The sequence below is a fragment of the Girardinichthys multiradiatus genome, chromosome 9 (assembly GCF_021462225.1).
Source record: "Girardinichthys multiradiatus isolate DD_20200921_A chromosome 9, DD_fGirMul_XY1, whole genome shotgun sequence".
Lineage (NCBI taxonomy): Eukaryota > Metazoa > Chordata > Actinopteri > Cyprinodontiformes > Goodeidae > Girardinichthys > Girardinichthys multiradiatus.
Window position 1 is genome coordinate 17,948,549 of NC_061802.1, and position 16,031 is coordinate 17,964,579.

Sequence of the window (16,031 nt, forward strand, 5' to 3'; positions counted from 1 at the left end):
TTAGGCCTATCGACAATGCCAAAAGTGCAGAGTTCGTTTAAACAAGTTTCTGCTTACCTCGTTTCTGCTTACCTCGTAAGAAGTGCGGGGGTACCCCGATGTGTCAGAGTCTTTTGGTGAAGTTCTGATTTAGCCAAAAGTCCTCGCTTTTCCCAAATCAAGTCGGGGTCACCAAAAATATTGGAGTTATCCCTAAACTCCTGCATGTTCGTTTGTTTGGTAAAGCTAAGACCTCCTATACTGTTATTAATAAAAAACAAAGTAATAAAAGAAACACGGAGACTGCAGTCTTTAGATGCCTGTACAGGGAGAAGATCGTCCGAATCCTTCTGAAACTTCTGATTACTTCCGAAACTTCTGATTACTTCCCTAAGAACAGCAGTCTTTATTCAAAAGCCAGGCGTATACTTGTACATGAAAAAAACATACATTTTAATCGACTGTCTGATTTCATATTTGGAGCTGTCTGACACCCATTCAGCTGACTTTTCGACACTTCCTGTTTTTCTACTTTTTGACCTTCATTTACATATGTAGAAATATAAAAATATCTGTTGTCACTGGGCAAAAGTAAGTCTTACATACAGAAATATCTTATCACTGGGCAGACGTTATCTAAGTCAAACACACATAGGAGCCTGTTAGCAGACCTCTTCTAAATTACACATTATATTTTATTTCACACATTATTAAACATACTTAAGCATAGCCATACTAATCCTATAAGCATAGCATGAATATTTTCCAACACCGCTCTCTGAATTACATGCAGGCGGGGCGCTGTATTTATCCTAAATCAGCTGATCAGACATTAAATCAGCTGTTCTGACGCCAAAACATGTCCTCCAAAACCACCATGAAACAGGGTTTTGCTTCGGAAATGTATTGACGGTCCTTAAGCGAACCAGAGTCTGCAGGGGGAGGGAGCAGGCAGAGAGCAGCTGCCCGTAATCAGACTGCCTTCTTCTAATTAAACTGGAGGACGAGCCCGCTGAATCTGCGGAGCACAAATATCCAATATCCAACCTTGGTTTATTATTTGTAAATAGTAAAATTATATTTCAGTATGACCCGCTCTGGCTATTTTAGTCCTTAACATTACTGTAGTCGCTTTTGAGTTTTATGAACTCTGCTCTGCATTGCCTCTGCAAAAACGTAATTTCTCCTGGTCCCATGGCCAATCAGTGAACAGCAGTCTGTTTACGTCACATGTAGCCTAGTCCCCACTCAGCCTTGACCTGACCTGCTTAGGAGCAGTGACCAAAAAAGTAGATACCGATACGGAAAAAAACAGTAATGGAAACATTCTCAAAGCGAGCCGAGTAGGGCCAAATCAAACTAGAGGAAAGGGAGCATAAGTGAGCAGTACCTTAACATTAGCGACTGCCTCTGAAACCTCTAGATAAGGTCCCATTAGTCAGTAACAAAACAGTATACATAAAAAAGGAAAATAGGAAATACTTCTTTGACAGTGGCCCGCCATTTAGTAAAGCAATAAATAAAATGCATCATTAAATACTCCTGTTAAGCAGCGTCTGTGTGGTTCTGCAAGGCTTATTTCTCTGCTTTTTGCATTTCATCTGTCATCCTGGATCATATTTTCAACCTTTCTTGAGAGGTCGGAGAAAGTCGGACGCTTATCAAAGTCGTATGTCCAGCAGTCGTTCATCAAACTGTACACCTGGGTTTATTATGAAGAAAATATGAGATGTTATTATAACTGTAAAGATGGTCTAATCTCCAGGTAGTGTCCAATGTTGACACAGAGTAAACATACCTTTGGAGGGCAGCCTGGAGGAGCTGGCAACCTCCAGTTGTTTGCCAGCATGTTTGCCAGATGCATTGATATAGATGTACCTTGGACGTTTTGTCCGATCTCCTGCAGACAAAGCTGGACAGAACAATTATTATTGTCATTTAAAATAAAGTTTCGACAATGTTCATCCTTGAAGGTCACAATATACCACTTCCATACCCTTTTGGGATTAAGGCTATTGTCGCAGTAGGCGAAGAGCTCGTGAAGAACGACCCCAAAACTCCAGACATCTGATTTGTTGGAGAATTTATTTTCATTAAGGCACTCTGGAGCTAACCTGCAAAACATGCAGAGGTTTTCTCAAAAGCTTTAAACTGACTTTTCTTTTCTTTTAAGATCAAAACCTTCAATCATAAAACATGACATGAGTTTTGGCTAAAACGGATTCAGTCTAAGCCAATTTCAATGAAGTGGCTTGACAGAAAGAAACAATAGAAAACAGCATTGGTAACAACAAAAATCCTCACTGTTGGTCTACAGGAAAATGTAAATATTTATGAATCCCAACATTTCTCACTCTTTTATAATCTAAAAGACAAGTAACTTAAGAAGTGTGTGGCATTAAACCCGTCTGCAACTACAAGGGTTGGACAATGAAACTGAAACACCAACATTATGGGTGACATACCAGAGTTCCAAAGAGGACAAATTGTTGGTGCACGTCTTGCTGGCGCATCTGTGACCAAGACAGCAAGTCTTTGTGATGTATCAAGAGCCACGGTATCCAGGGTAATGTCAGCATACCACCAAGAAGGACGAACCACAACCAACAGGATTAACTGTGGACGCAAGAGGAAGCTGTCTGAAAGGGATGTTCGGGTGCTAACCCGGATTGTATCCAAAAAACATAAAACCACAGCTGCCCAAATCACGGCAGAATTAAATGTGCACCTCAACTCTCCTGTTTCCACCAGAACTGTCCGTCGGGAGCTCCACAGGGTCAATATACACGGCCGGGCTGCTATAGCCAAACCTTTGGTCACTCATGCCAATGCCAAACGTCGGTTTCAATGGTGCAAGGAGCGCAAAGCTTGGGCTGTGGACAACGTGAAACATGTATTGTTCTCTGATGAGTCCACCTTTACTGTTTTCCCCACATCCGGGAGAGTTACGGTGTGGAGAAGCCCCAAAGAAGCGTACCACCCAGACTGTTGCATGCCCAGAGTGAAGCATGGGGGTGGATCAGTGATGGTTTGGGCTGCCATATCATGGCATTCCCTTGGCCCAACACTTGTGCTAGATGGGCGCGTCACTGCCAAGGACTACCGAAACATTCTTGAGGACCATGTGCATCCAATGGTTCAAACATTGTATCCTGAAGGTGGTGCCGTGTATCAGGATGACAATGCACCAATACACACAGCAAGACTGGTGAAAGATTGGTTTGATGAACATGAAAGTGAAGTTGAACATCTCCCATGGCCTGCAGTCACCAGATCTAAATATTATTGAGCCACTTTGGGGTGTTTTGGAGGAGCGAGTCAGGAAACATTTTCCTCCACCAGTATCACGTAGTGACCTGGCCACTATCCTGCAAGAAGAATGGCTTAAAATCCCTCTGACCACTGTGCAGGACTTGTATATGTCATTCCCAAGACGAATTGATGCTGTATTGGCCACAAAAGGAGGCCCTACACCATACTAATAAATTATTGTGGTATAAAACCAGGTGTTTCAGTTTCATTGTCCAACCCCTGTATATAACAGATGTGAGGGCTACAAAGCCATTATGTAGTCATACTTTTGCATTGACATGCCAGCTCTAGGCTTTAGGCCCTGATCCTCTTTTTTTATACTAGTATTATAGGATTCTCACTTAGCACTGAACCAATTCCAAACATTTTATTATCTCAGTGCCCTTGTTTAAGAATGCTGGTAGTTGTCCTTTCATTTATATTGATAACAGGAGAAAGTTTACCAGAATAGGGGGCTCTGTCCAGGCTGTGAGAGGCGGTAGTACTCCTTGTCAAACGGAAGAACCTTGGTCAGACCAAAATCAGCGATTTTTACCAGCGAATCGTTGGCAACAAGAATATTTCTGGCTGCAAGGTCTCGGTGGATGTAGCGTAGAGTCTGCAGGTACTCCATCCCCTGCAAAAGATAGAACAGGTAAACACACTTAAACTAAAGAAATTTAATACATTGAAGAACTATCAAATATGCAATTACTAAGCCATTTTCAGCTATAGTATTTTTTTTCAGAGCATTTTCACATAAGTTTGGTTGCACTGCTGGTCATACATACCTTTCAAAAAGCAATTGTTATTCCAGGAAACTGCAGCACCTCTGTTTCCTCAGTTGTTATGAACATGTTTTAATGAGGCTTTTCCTGAGCATTTTTACTAATGAAGCTGAAAGAAGGCAAAGTTTTTCCCACTTTGTGTAAAAATCTAAACTAAAGTAGCACTGCTCTGAGAGAATAAGCGGACCTACATACAATATATGCAGATACAGTCAAAACTTGCTTGTCAGTATCACAGCAGGTCTCAGGGAAAGGCCATTTTTAATTTGCATGTGAGCTTAGGTGTGGATCTAAAAATTCAAAATCCCTATATTCTCTCTATATTTCAACCACTATGACCCATACTTTATGGCATTGAAGATTTTAAATGTTTATCAATAAAATATAAACCTTATTGGTTTTTATGTATTTGCAAAGGCTCATATATGTGACCCTTACCTTACAGATCTGAGAGGCAAAAAGCAGCATCCGCCTGGTGGTGATGTTTTGTCGGTTAGTCCACACGTAGCCATTAAGACTCCCATAGGGCAGGTACTCCATCACTAAGCTCATACTGAGGCGACCTGTGAATGGTATGCACTAATAATATATAATGTCATACAGGCAAAAATACAATATGTTACAAAAGTCTCTAAAAGCATGTTTCTCACATGAAAAAGTAAGCTCTGTGATCATTGATAATTAAATTATAAAGAAAAATGTGTAATCTAATAGGGTTTGATTATTCAAAAGAGATTTAACATATTAAAATGTATATGCTTTTAGAAAAGAGGATTATTTTCAGGCCTTTTTATGTTGCTGTGCGTATGTGTGTATGTAATTTTCACCCATGCTGTAGCAGACTCCTCTGTACTTGACGATGTAGTCACAATGTAAAACACTGAGGGTTTTAACCTCCTTCTGGAAATCCTGTAGATTTGGACCTTTGTTAGGCTGCAGCTTCTTCACAGCCACGAGTTCACCGGTGTTATCGCCCAAAGGATCATAACGACAAAGCTCAACACAACCAAAGTTTCCCTGCAAATATAACCAGATGCAAAAATGGCAGGTTAATGAATATCAGGTTTTGCAATCTAGACAATGCTTCTAATGTCTTTAACACTTAGAAATAAAATTTTTTGTTCTTTGAGACTTACTTTTCCCAGTGGGGAGATGTAGCATAAGTGTCTCTCCTCAAACAGCGTGTGATCATATGGAGCAGGGTTGACAGCTATGGACATGGGGCTTTGTGTCACCGGTTCAGCAGCATCAAGTATCACATAATCTGTCACAAAACATAAAAACACACAAAACAGCTGCATTAGAAACCATAAAAATACAACATTTTGCAAATATCAAAAATACAAAATATTGAAGCCTTAATAAACAGCATAAATACATTTAAAACAACAGGGTAAATCTCTTTAGGTAATCTAAACAGTTAAATATTTCTGCCAATAAGTTCTAAAAGAAGATGAGTAGAATAACTGAAACTAACACTTTACGCCTATGGCTTTTAACCAGCAGTGTATTGCTTGAGTGCATATTACTACCTGATGTGATAAGACTGTTGAGCTGACGGATGATACTGCGACATGAAGGTCTGAAGGCAGTGTCGTAGTCCATGCATTGACCAATCAGATCTGCTAACTCTGTCCACTGGGAGGGTGGCAGCTGCTGCATGTTCTCATAAAAATGTCTCTTCTATAGCAAAAACACAAACATATTTGTAGGACTGCTTGGCAATTGGAAAGATGTGGGTTTGATTACAACTTTATCTTGCATATGTCAATGTGGCACAGGGCAAGACACTTAACCCAAAGCTGCCTACTCATTTGCGTATCTGTGTATGAGTGTGCGTGTGCCGTGGGCGAATATGGCTCCAGTGTGACATTTGTAATCCAGGTGTAAAGTTAAAGGAAAAAGTTTACCTTTCCTCCTATTAAGGAAAAAACACCTTTGCAAATAATACTGGCCTGCTCTGACATCACATTGTCATGTGACAGTGGAAGGCCAATGAATAGGCTATATAGGCAGGAAGTAGGGATTGCCAGGAGATGCTAGGGAGGTGCTGGGAAAAGTTTGCTGGAGGAGCCACCTACCGGGACCAGGTTGTGCAAAAGGTAGTCGGGGGATTTTTGTAGAAACCACAGAGTTGGCCAGGTATTGATGGCGAGCTAGGAACCTACTGCTAAGGCAAGAAAGCCTGAAGCTCTACTCAGCCCAGAATTTATCTTTGCAACATCACCTGCTCTGATTGGACCGGTAGGAGGCTTCCCAGCCACCATTTTAAGGCATTGTATCTTTGCAAATCATTGCTCACGGCCTTCCTAAACTTTGAAGATCTATCCCTCTGTTGTTGAACCTCTTGGACTTTTGCCTACTGGGCTGTTGAACAGGATGTTGTATGTGGCATATATTGCTGCTTGGACTTGGAAGAATATGCATAATTCTTTCTAAAATCTGAACTGATGAACTGTAATTTAAGATTTGAATGGCCATTTGTCTTGATATTTTTGTGTGTTTCTTTTATGTTTGTTTTTTTCTGCACAATATATGGTACCAACTAAGAAAAATCAATGACTGGTGTTAGTCTCTTACTCCGCTCCTAGAGCCAACCTTTGAGAATCTTCTGTTTCTAGCCTAAGATTAAGTAAAGCATAGGTAACACAGTGCTTTGAGTAGTTGGTATAAAAGTACTATAATAGTTCAGTTCATTTACAATACTTACTACTGCAGGATCACAATAGGAGTGTGCCTGCAAAGCAATCTGGCCAAATAATTTTAATAATTGATTTTTGTTTTGAATTGTTTGGGACTGCTTGGAGCCAACATCAGAAATTAAGTATAATTTCATTAAATGTAGACCCTTACACATCAATGGGATCTTCCATTAACAGAACAACCACAAGTGCAATAAAAATAATTCACAAAAGGGGTGTGTGGCCTAGATCTCAAGATGGAGTAGACGTGTTCTGAGGAAGCTTCGACTCAACTTTACTATTATTTCACCCTAAATAATCTTTAAGAACCTCTGCTTAGTCGACTCGTAGTATTAGTGACCACTCTATAAGCAAAATGACGAAACCTAAAAGTAATAAGAAAGACAAAGGCTCCGGGGACGACATTTTAGACGACCAGACAAAGCTGGTATGCGCTGAGGTGGCTAGCGCTGGCACTTCAAACCCATCGGCAACCAATGAAGACGTCCTGGCAGCTATTAACAAGCTTAGTGGCACTGTTGACATGAGACTTGTTGAGCTCAACAGTTCAATCTCCAGCCACAGGGCAGCACTATCTGATATTTGCGACCGTGTGTCATCAATTGAGGCCACAGCCGATCACATGACAGACGGATTTCGGAGCTGGAGAAGAGATGTGATAGCTTGGCGGCTCAATGCTTGCAGCAGCAAGCTAAGCTGGAAGACATAAAGGCGCGCTCATGTCAGCAGAATATTCATATTGTTGGCATACCAGAGGAAGCGGAGAATGGTAAGCCGATGGATTTTATCATCAAATTGCTACCGAAACTGCTGGGAGAAGACAACTTCAATCGACCGGTCGAGGCGGATCGGGCGCACCAGAGCCTGACACAGGCTAAGGAGGGAAAGACGAGGGCCATTATCATCAAGCTGCACTATTTTCAGGAGAAGGAGCGGGTGTTGCAGTTGGCGAGAGAAAAGGGCCCTCTCCCAGTGTTCATCTTTCCCAACCTCACCTCGACCGTGATGAAGAAGTGTCAGGGGTTCCAAGTTATCAGGAAGAAATGCAGATCCAACGGGATTCAATATGGTTTTCAGAAGCCTGCAAAGTTTGTGGTCACGGTCAACAATAATACCGCTATGTTCGACACTCCAAGGGATGCGGACAAATTCCCGAGCCGTGAGAGAGCGACCTGGCGGTGGGAGATGGGTAGCTATGTTACTAGTTCGCCCCCTTGTGGACTGCTAGGTTGAGCTTCTGGTTGGGGGATTGGAGACTCCGCCCCTGGTTCTTTTCAGTTAGGTTTGATGTTGGGAGGGATTAGTCATTTTTTGGGGAGGGATGTTTTTTGCACATCGGTCTCTTTTGAATATTCTATAGGTAGCTTCGCAGTCATGCAACAGTTAGTTAATAGCTTGCACACAAACGAATGTTAACCGATCCATATAAGTATTGCAAGGGCGGGGTCAATTTGATCAGTTGGAATGTTCGAGAGATAAATAGTCCTCTAAAAAGAGGCAAAGTACAGGGGTTGGACAATGAAACTGAAGCACCTGTCATTTTAGTGTGGGAGGTTTCATGGCTAAATTGGACCAGCCTGGTAGCCAGTCTTCATTGATTGCACATTGCACCAGTAAGAGCAGAGTGTGAAGGTTCAATTAGCAGGGTAAGAGCACAGTTTTGCTCAAAATATTGAAATGCACACAACATTATGGATGACATATCAGAGTTCAAAAGAGGACAAATTGTTGGTGCACGTCTTGCTGGCGCATCTGTGACCAAGACAGCAAGTCTTTGTGATGTATCAAGAACCACAGTATCCCGGGTAATGTCAGAATACCACCAAGAAGGACGAACCACATCCAACAGGATTAACTGTGGACGCAAGAGGAAGCTGTCTGAAAGGGATGTTCGGGTGCTAACCAGGATTGTATCCAAAAAACATAAAACCACAGCTGCCCAAATCATGGCAGAATTAAATGTGCACCTCAACTCTCCTGTTTCCACCAGAACTGTCCATCAGGAGCTCCACAGGGTCAATATACACGGCCGGGCTGCTATAGCCAAACCTTTGGTCACTCATGCCAAACATTGGTTTCAATGGCGCAAGGAGCGCAAATCTTGGGCTGTTGACAATGTGAAACATGTATTGTTCTCTGATGAGTCCACCTTTACTGTTTTCCCCACATCGGGGAGAGTTACGGTGTGGAGAAGCCCCAAAGAAGCGTAACACCCAGACTGTTGCATGCCCAGAGTGAAGCATGGGGGTGGATCAGTGATGGTTTGGGCTGCCATATCATAGCATTCCCATGGCCCAATACTTGTGCTAGATGGGTGCGTCACTGCCAAGGACAACCGAACCATTCTTGAGGACCATGTGCATCCAATGGTTCAAACATTGTATCCTGAAGGCGGTGCCGTGTATCAGAATGACAATGCACCAATACACACAGCAAGACTGGTGAAAGATTGGTTTGATGAACATGAAAATGAAGTTGAACATCTCCCATGGCCTGCACAGTCACCAGATCTAAATATTATTGAGCCACTTTGGGGTGAAACTCACATTAAGAAAACAGTTGCTAAGGTTCTTAGTCCCTCATGGGCTTGACATAAATATCAATCAAATTTCAGCACAAAAACGAGGGGAGTCGCAATATTGATAAGAAAAAATATACCGTTTACCCACAGTCAGACAATTTCAGATCATAGGGGAAGATATGTGATTGTAAGCAGGCTGCTAACTTCGACACCAGTGACATTAATCAATGTATATGGGCCCAATTTTCATGATCCCATCTTTTTTCAGAACCTTTTTAATGCTGTGCCAGATTTGATTAGCTCTATCATAATCATTGGAGGGGACTTAAATCTAACCTTAGACCCAGTTTTGGATAGACAACGCCCTCAATCTGGTGTATCCAAGAGGGGAGAGACTCTTAAAAATTTATTAAACTTTCATAATTTGGTTGACATCTGGAGACTGCTATACCCCACAGGGAGAGAATATTCCTACTTTTCTGCAGTTCATAAATCCTATTCTAGGATTGATTACTTTCTGTCAGACTCTGAATTGCTGGCATCAGTATCAGACTGTAAATACCACAATATTCACATATCAGATCATGCACCTGTGTGTTTGAATCTTAAACTGGATTATGAGAAGGGCAGGTGCAATTGGTGCCTGAATAACGCTTTGCTGAAGGATAAAGAATTTTGCTCCTATATCTCAAACGAAATCAAGTTATACTTGAGCTCTAATGACACAGGGGATGTGGATGACTCAATGCTTTGGGAAGCTATGAAGGCGGTCATAAGGGGATGTATAGTGTCGTACGAGGCGGCGAAAAACAAAGAGTCCAATTTGAGGTTGAATGAAATAGACAATCTGCTGACTAGTGTGACGGAAATTCTTGCAGTAAGCATTCCACAGTGTATGACCTTTGGTTTACCTCACTCCAGTGAACATCTGTGCTAGAGGAGGAAGCTGTAAAAGCCATTATCAGATGGTTAAGGGCATTTGTTAGGGTGATGCCTCAGGGAGAGTAGATGGTTGTTCCTAGGTAACCTAGTCACCTCTGAACCCGAGAAGGGTCTGGGGTCGTAAAACACACACTCTTTGAAGTTAAGATAACACTGTCATGTTCTGGTATAAATACTGTGTGTAAATGTTGATCGGGGCTCTGTTTCACTGACTAACCTCAGTGTCAGGGTCTTCAAACGCTGAATGCCTTTGAATAAAACTTATTGAGACAAAGTCCGGATTTTCTCTTGTTATGAGTCAACTTCTACCCACTTTGATAAGAAAATTCCACAACACTAGCCAAGACAGCTCATATAAATTACAACAGAGTCCAGATACTCTAAACAAAATAACAGCTCTGTGATATGAATATAATTCTCTTATGTCAAGAAATGTTTCTAGATTGCTGGTACAAGTTAAACAAAGATGGTTTGAGTTTGGTGACAAATCGCATAAATTACTAGCTTGACTGCTTAAACAGTTGCAGGCATCAAGAGCTATACATTGTATTAAGCTTGAAGATGGCACTTTACTCACAGAGCCAGATAAAAATTAACGACTGCTTTGCAGACTTCTATGCCAAAGTTTATCAATCGCAGGGAAAATTAGATGTTGAAAAAATGGAAAGGTTCTTTGATAACCTAATCCGGCCGAGACTACCGTCAGACTCAGCGGAAGTACTAGAAGCTAATATAACTCTGCAGGAGATTGAATCTGTCATCTCTGCTCTTCCCAATAATAAAGCGCCAGGTCCCAATGGTTTCGGCAATGAGTTTTTCAAAGCATTCAGTCCCAAACTATCGCCTTTACTTCTGCGTATGTTAAACCACTCTAAGCTAGTAGCTAAACTACTTTATACAAAGCCAATATCTGGCTTATTCCTAAACCTGGTCGTGACCTGGGGGTTGTTTCTTCCTATCGCCCAATTTCCTTATTACCTTTAGAAACCAAAATTCTTGGGAAAATCCTAGCTAACACACTCAGAGAATACGTAAGTTTAATCATCCATCCAGATCAGACTGGCTTTTTGCCAGGTAGACACATGTTTTTTAATTTACGGCGTCTTTTCAATATACTACACTCAAACCATACAGACGAGGCCATGGTTATTTCACTAGACGCACAGTGTGCATTTGACCAAGTTGAATGGCCATATATGATGTGTGCTCTTAATAAATTTGGTTTTGGGCCTCTATTTATAAAATGGATTAAAATAATTTACTCAGACCCAACTGCTTCTGTTATTACTAACCAAAATTCTTCTGTCCCTTTGCTATTCACCTAGGGACACGTCAGGGTTGTCCGCTTTCTCTGTTTCTCTTCGCAATTGTTATTGAACCCCTGGCCACAAGTATTAGGCAAAACTCCCTAATATTGCCTATCGAGATGTTTAGTCATAAGCATCACATTTCGCTCTATGCCGATGACATACTTTTATATGTCTCTGACCCACGGGTGTCATTGTCTACCCTTTTAAAGATGATCAAAACCTTTGGTAGCTTCTCTGGTTTCTCCATTAATTGGGGTAAGAGTGAAGCAATACCCCTCACATCAGGAGATGATCTGACGTTTTTGCCGTGCGTGCCATTTCAGATAACCCATAACACCTTCACATATTTCACATATGACGATAACGAGGAGACCGATAACGAGGATAACGAGGAGACCAGAAAAGCTCCTACAACTGAATTGGCAGAATAAAATCTTGCAACTTAAGCAGAATGTTGACGTTTGGAAGACTCTCCCTCTATCTATGGCAGGTAGGATTAACGCTATTAAAATGGTGGTATTGCCACGGTTTCTTCATTTATTCCATTCTGTTCCATGTTTTATAGGTGTGTCATACTTCAAACAGTTAGACTCCATTATTATCCCGTTTATTTGCTATAAGAATGTCAGAATCTCCAAAAACACTTATGTAAACCAAAAACAAAAGGTGGATTCTCCTTGCCAGATTTCAAATTATATTATTGGGCAGCTCACTTGTCCATTATGGCATGCTGGAAGTAAGGCCCGCACCCAACAATTCTTGTCTTGCCTGGTTATCCTTGAAACAACTGCATTGTCACAATACGTCCCTGATTGCCCTCCTTAACAGTCCTATTTTTGTCATTGGCAACACTATAAGAATTTGGAAGCAGATACAGAATTACATAAAAACTCCGACAGTCTACTTTGATGTCTCCATTTGTGAAAACCATTCCTTTGTTCGGGTCTCAGCAACGCCATTTTCCAAATGTGGGGAATAAAAGGTATCTGTGCGATAGGGGATCTATATATTGATGGTATCTTTACATCTTTTGCTCAGTTGTGCTCTGTATATGATGTTCCTTGGTCAAGTTTATTTCGTTTTCTACAGATCAGGGACTATGTTAGTAAAAACATATCAAATTTTGGAATTCTTACCAAACACGAAGCCCTGGAGGTGATAAACAAATTTGATCCGATTAACCGGGGGGCGGTGTCATACTTTTATAAGATTCTCAACAATATACCGGTTGACACAACTAGCATCAGGAAGGCATGGGAGGATGAGTTGGGGCAGCAGATATCTGATGAAGTGTGGGAGGAAGGTTTCAAAAGTATACATGACTGTTCAGTCAATGCCAGACACAATCTTATACAATTAAAAACAATGCATAGACTTCACTATTCGAGAGAAAAATTAAGCACTTTCTATCCGGACGTGTCACCAAAAATGTAATCCTTGTAATGCTGCTAAGGGCAACTTGTTTCACACCTTTTGATCATATGTGCAGCTTCACACATTTTGGAAGAAAATTTTTCATTTATTTTCCACAGCTTTTGGGAAACAGTGGGACCCGGATCCACTTATTGTCATTTTCGGAGCACCTAAGGTATTGCCCTCAGCCAATAAATACGAGAAAGTTGCCCTTTTGTTTGGTATGGTGATCGCTAAAAGGTTGATTTTGAAACTTTGGAAGAAGGACTTTGTACCTACATTTGATCTGTGGCTTGGAGAACTGGCAAACACGTTGCATCTGGAAAAACTGAGATATTGCAACAAGGACAGAGTAAACGTGTTTGAGAAAATATTGGACTCTGTACTAAAATCCTTTCAGTGATGTGATTGTAAATAATCAAGGGACTAATGCCTGGTATTGTGTGTGCCCTTGTTTCTTTGTGTGCTTTTGGAATGATGGGTTTCAAACTGTGATGAATTCATTTCATGTTGCTTTGACTGTGTAGCTTTTGTTATACGATGTGCTGTTTTTGTATGGGTGGGTAGGTAAGGGAGTTGACTAATGTTGTTGAAGTCTGTTAAAGTACTAAAATGCCAATAAATATATATATTTTTTAAATAATTCACAAAAGATTAGTAAGCAATTAGAAATGTTATTCCATTATTTTGACCTAACTTTTAATTACTACAGTGTGTACTATAAAAAAATGTATGTGAAAGCTGCCAGTTTTAGCTAAATGTAATAATGCTGTGCAAACATAAAATAATGTTTGGTTATGAAATAAGTTAATCAGGCAACAATAGACTGCTCTGGAGATAAAGAAGATGGATACCACACAGTTATCCCACCTGTTCGTGCTTTTCAAAGGACAAATGCAAGCAAAAAGACCTCCAGAATATTGTTTATCCTTCTGGTTTTTGGCCGAAGATATGAATCCACCTATCAAGAACAACCTGAGAATAAAGTTGCTTGATTCACGAAAATATAAAGTAAATTAAAAAAAACTTGAAAAGTTACATACAGCTTTCTATCCTCCAAACACATTCCTTGTGCAAATGAGTGAAGCCAACAAAATTAAATTCTGTTAATTTGATGACTTTCGCTTATTACCAGGGAAAATTAAAAAGTGGGCCCGCTCATTTTTAACTGAAGGATGAAAAGTTGGGGTCTGTGAAGCTGCACAACCTCTGCGTTAAATGAATGACTGTACCTGATCTAGGCTCCAGCCTCTCAACGGGGAGTTTCCATTGTTGAAGATTTCCCACACAGTGGCACCAAAGCTCCACTTATCACACTCAAGGGTCAGGTTGTCTGGGGCGTCAAGCATCTCAGGGGCCACCCAGGGGATCCTGTCCAGAATAACTGAAAAAGAAAAGTAATCCACCATACTCAAATAGGAATTCAGAATAAATTCTCTTTATCTGGGCCCAGAACAACTTATATACTAGGGTATATGACCTGTAATTCATGATGTTATTATTATTGATTGACAACATATTGTAAAAAAAATAAATTATTTTAATTTCACCTTCAATGCCCATCAAGACCACACTGATGCCCGGGTCACTCAGCTTGATGAATGGAGAGCTGCCCAGTGAGGGGTCACCTTCTCTTGCCAGCAGCAGGTTTTTGGTACAAATATTTCCATGAACAATGTTTTGCTCTTCCTGTAAGGCAGTCAGGTTAATTTAGACACATAAAAATTGGAACCTTTAAAGCCAAACCCAAACAGGCATAATATACAATCCACTTTTATTACTGGTATTGTAAATTTAATCTTTAACAGACGTAAAGTTTTATTCTACTGAGATTTATTGGCTATCTGCAAAGCTTTTACAGCTTTCATGCATAAAAAAAATCTAACCTAACTTTCTGCAGATTATGTTTTCCTATTTGTGAAATGTCTTTCTTACCAGAAAGTTGAGTGCACATGCAAGCTGTTTGGCTATGCTGAGTTTCCAGCTCACTGAGACAGATGTCCCTCTTTTCAAGTAAAGGTCAAGGGCCCCGTGCTTGACAAACTCCTGCACCATGATGTCTGTAACGGCACAGCAAGATCTGTTTCTACAGCTGGACTTCAAATTCTCAAATACTCAATCACGTGCACAAGGACTGAGCAGGGTCACATGATGACTTTGTGAGAACTTATCACTATAAGTATAGTTCAATTCATTCACCTAATATATGTAACAAATTCTGACAAATACAGTGAATGAACCAAATAATCTATTAAATTTCAGTAAATAAACCTTTGTAACCAAAATTTGATGTAGTTTTTGTCTTGTGCTATTTACATCACATTCAGAACATCCATCAAAAGTAGTGAAATTGAAAAATCTCGCAGCTTGGTTTTTACTTACTTTGTGCTCCTTGAACACTCACACCATATACATGGAGAAGGTGTTTATGAGAAATCTGGCTCATCAAACTGGCAGCTTCAAAGAGTGACTGAGGGAAAAAAACATAATAATATAATAATATGATATACAAAACATGCATTTAAAGGGAACTCGAATTTGCTGGATCTTCAATCACTCACAAATTCCCCAAAAATGCTTTGCATCACAGACACCCACCTCCCAGCAGTTCTTGTAAGCAGAATCAAGCTCCTTCAGAATAACTTCAGTCAAGTGTTTTTCCCCTTCCCGGATGTCAGTTTTGTAGCCTTTAAAAATTCGAGTGAAGGACCCCTGTCCTAGGCTCTCAGCCTGACAGGAAATACGAACAGAATCTCATATGAAGTTTTCTTTTTGAAATTTTACAAATTTTAAAAGTCATTAGACCAACTATTGTGAGAGACTTGAATGAGAATAAAAATAAAAATCATATGGCACAAAGATAAAACAAAGAAAGGTAATTGAAAGATAATATTGGTGCCATGTTTAAACTTTTACCCATTTGAGGTCTCCAAATTTGATCATGTGGATCTGAATGTGACTGAACTTGTTTCTTTCAGGTGTTGGAGACCCTTGTGCTTCAAATAAACTGCTGTTTCGTGCGATTATGAGATTTGTGAGTTCTGCAGAGACAGAAATGTTCACTTCCAGTTGAAAACAGATATTT

General features: G+C 40.5%; 1 protein-coding gene across 1 annotated transcript in view; it reads right to left on the bottom strand.

The window, feature by feature from the left end:
* Positions 1-431: 431 nt before the first annotated feature.
* The window catches only part of jak3 (Janus kinase 3 (a protein tyrosine kinase, leukocyte)), a 29,223-nt gene continuing 13,623 nt past the window's right edge, over positions 432-16,031 (bottom strand). The window contains exons 11-24 of the mRNA XM_047374054.1: positions 15,863-15,987; positions 15,545-15,676; positions 15,329-15,416; positions 14,882-15,006; positions 14,497-14,635; positions 14,179-14,330; positions 5,591-5,741; positions 5,195-5,322; positions 4,886-5,075; positions 4,497-4,621; positions 3,735-3,907; positions 1,976-2,093; positions 1,778-1,891; positions 432-1,681 (exon numbers count right to left, since the gene is read on the bottom strand). Coding sequence (XP_047230010.1) covers positions 1,577-1,681; positions 1,778-1,891; positions 1,976-2,093; positions 3,735-3,907; positions 4,497-4,621; positions 4,886-5,075; positions 5,195-5,322; positions 5,591-5,741; positions 14,179-14,330; positions 14,497-14,635; positions 14,882-15,006; positions 15,329-15,416; positions 15,545-15,676; positions 15,863-15,987 — 1,865 coding nt within the window. The 3' untranslated portion in view covers positions 432-1,576. The remainder of the gene's footprint in view (positions 1,682-1,777; positions 1,892-1,975; positions 2,094-3,734; positions 3,908-4,496; positions 4,622-4,885; positions 5,076-5,194; positions 5,323-5,590; positions 5,742-14,178; positions 14,331-14,496; positions 14,636-14,881; positions 15,007-15,328; positions 15,417-15,544; positions 15,677-15,862; positions 15,988-16,031) is intronic.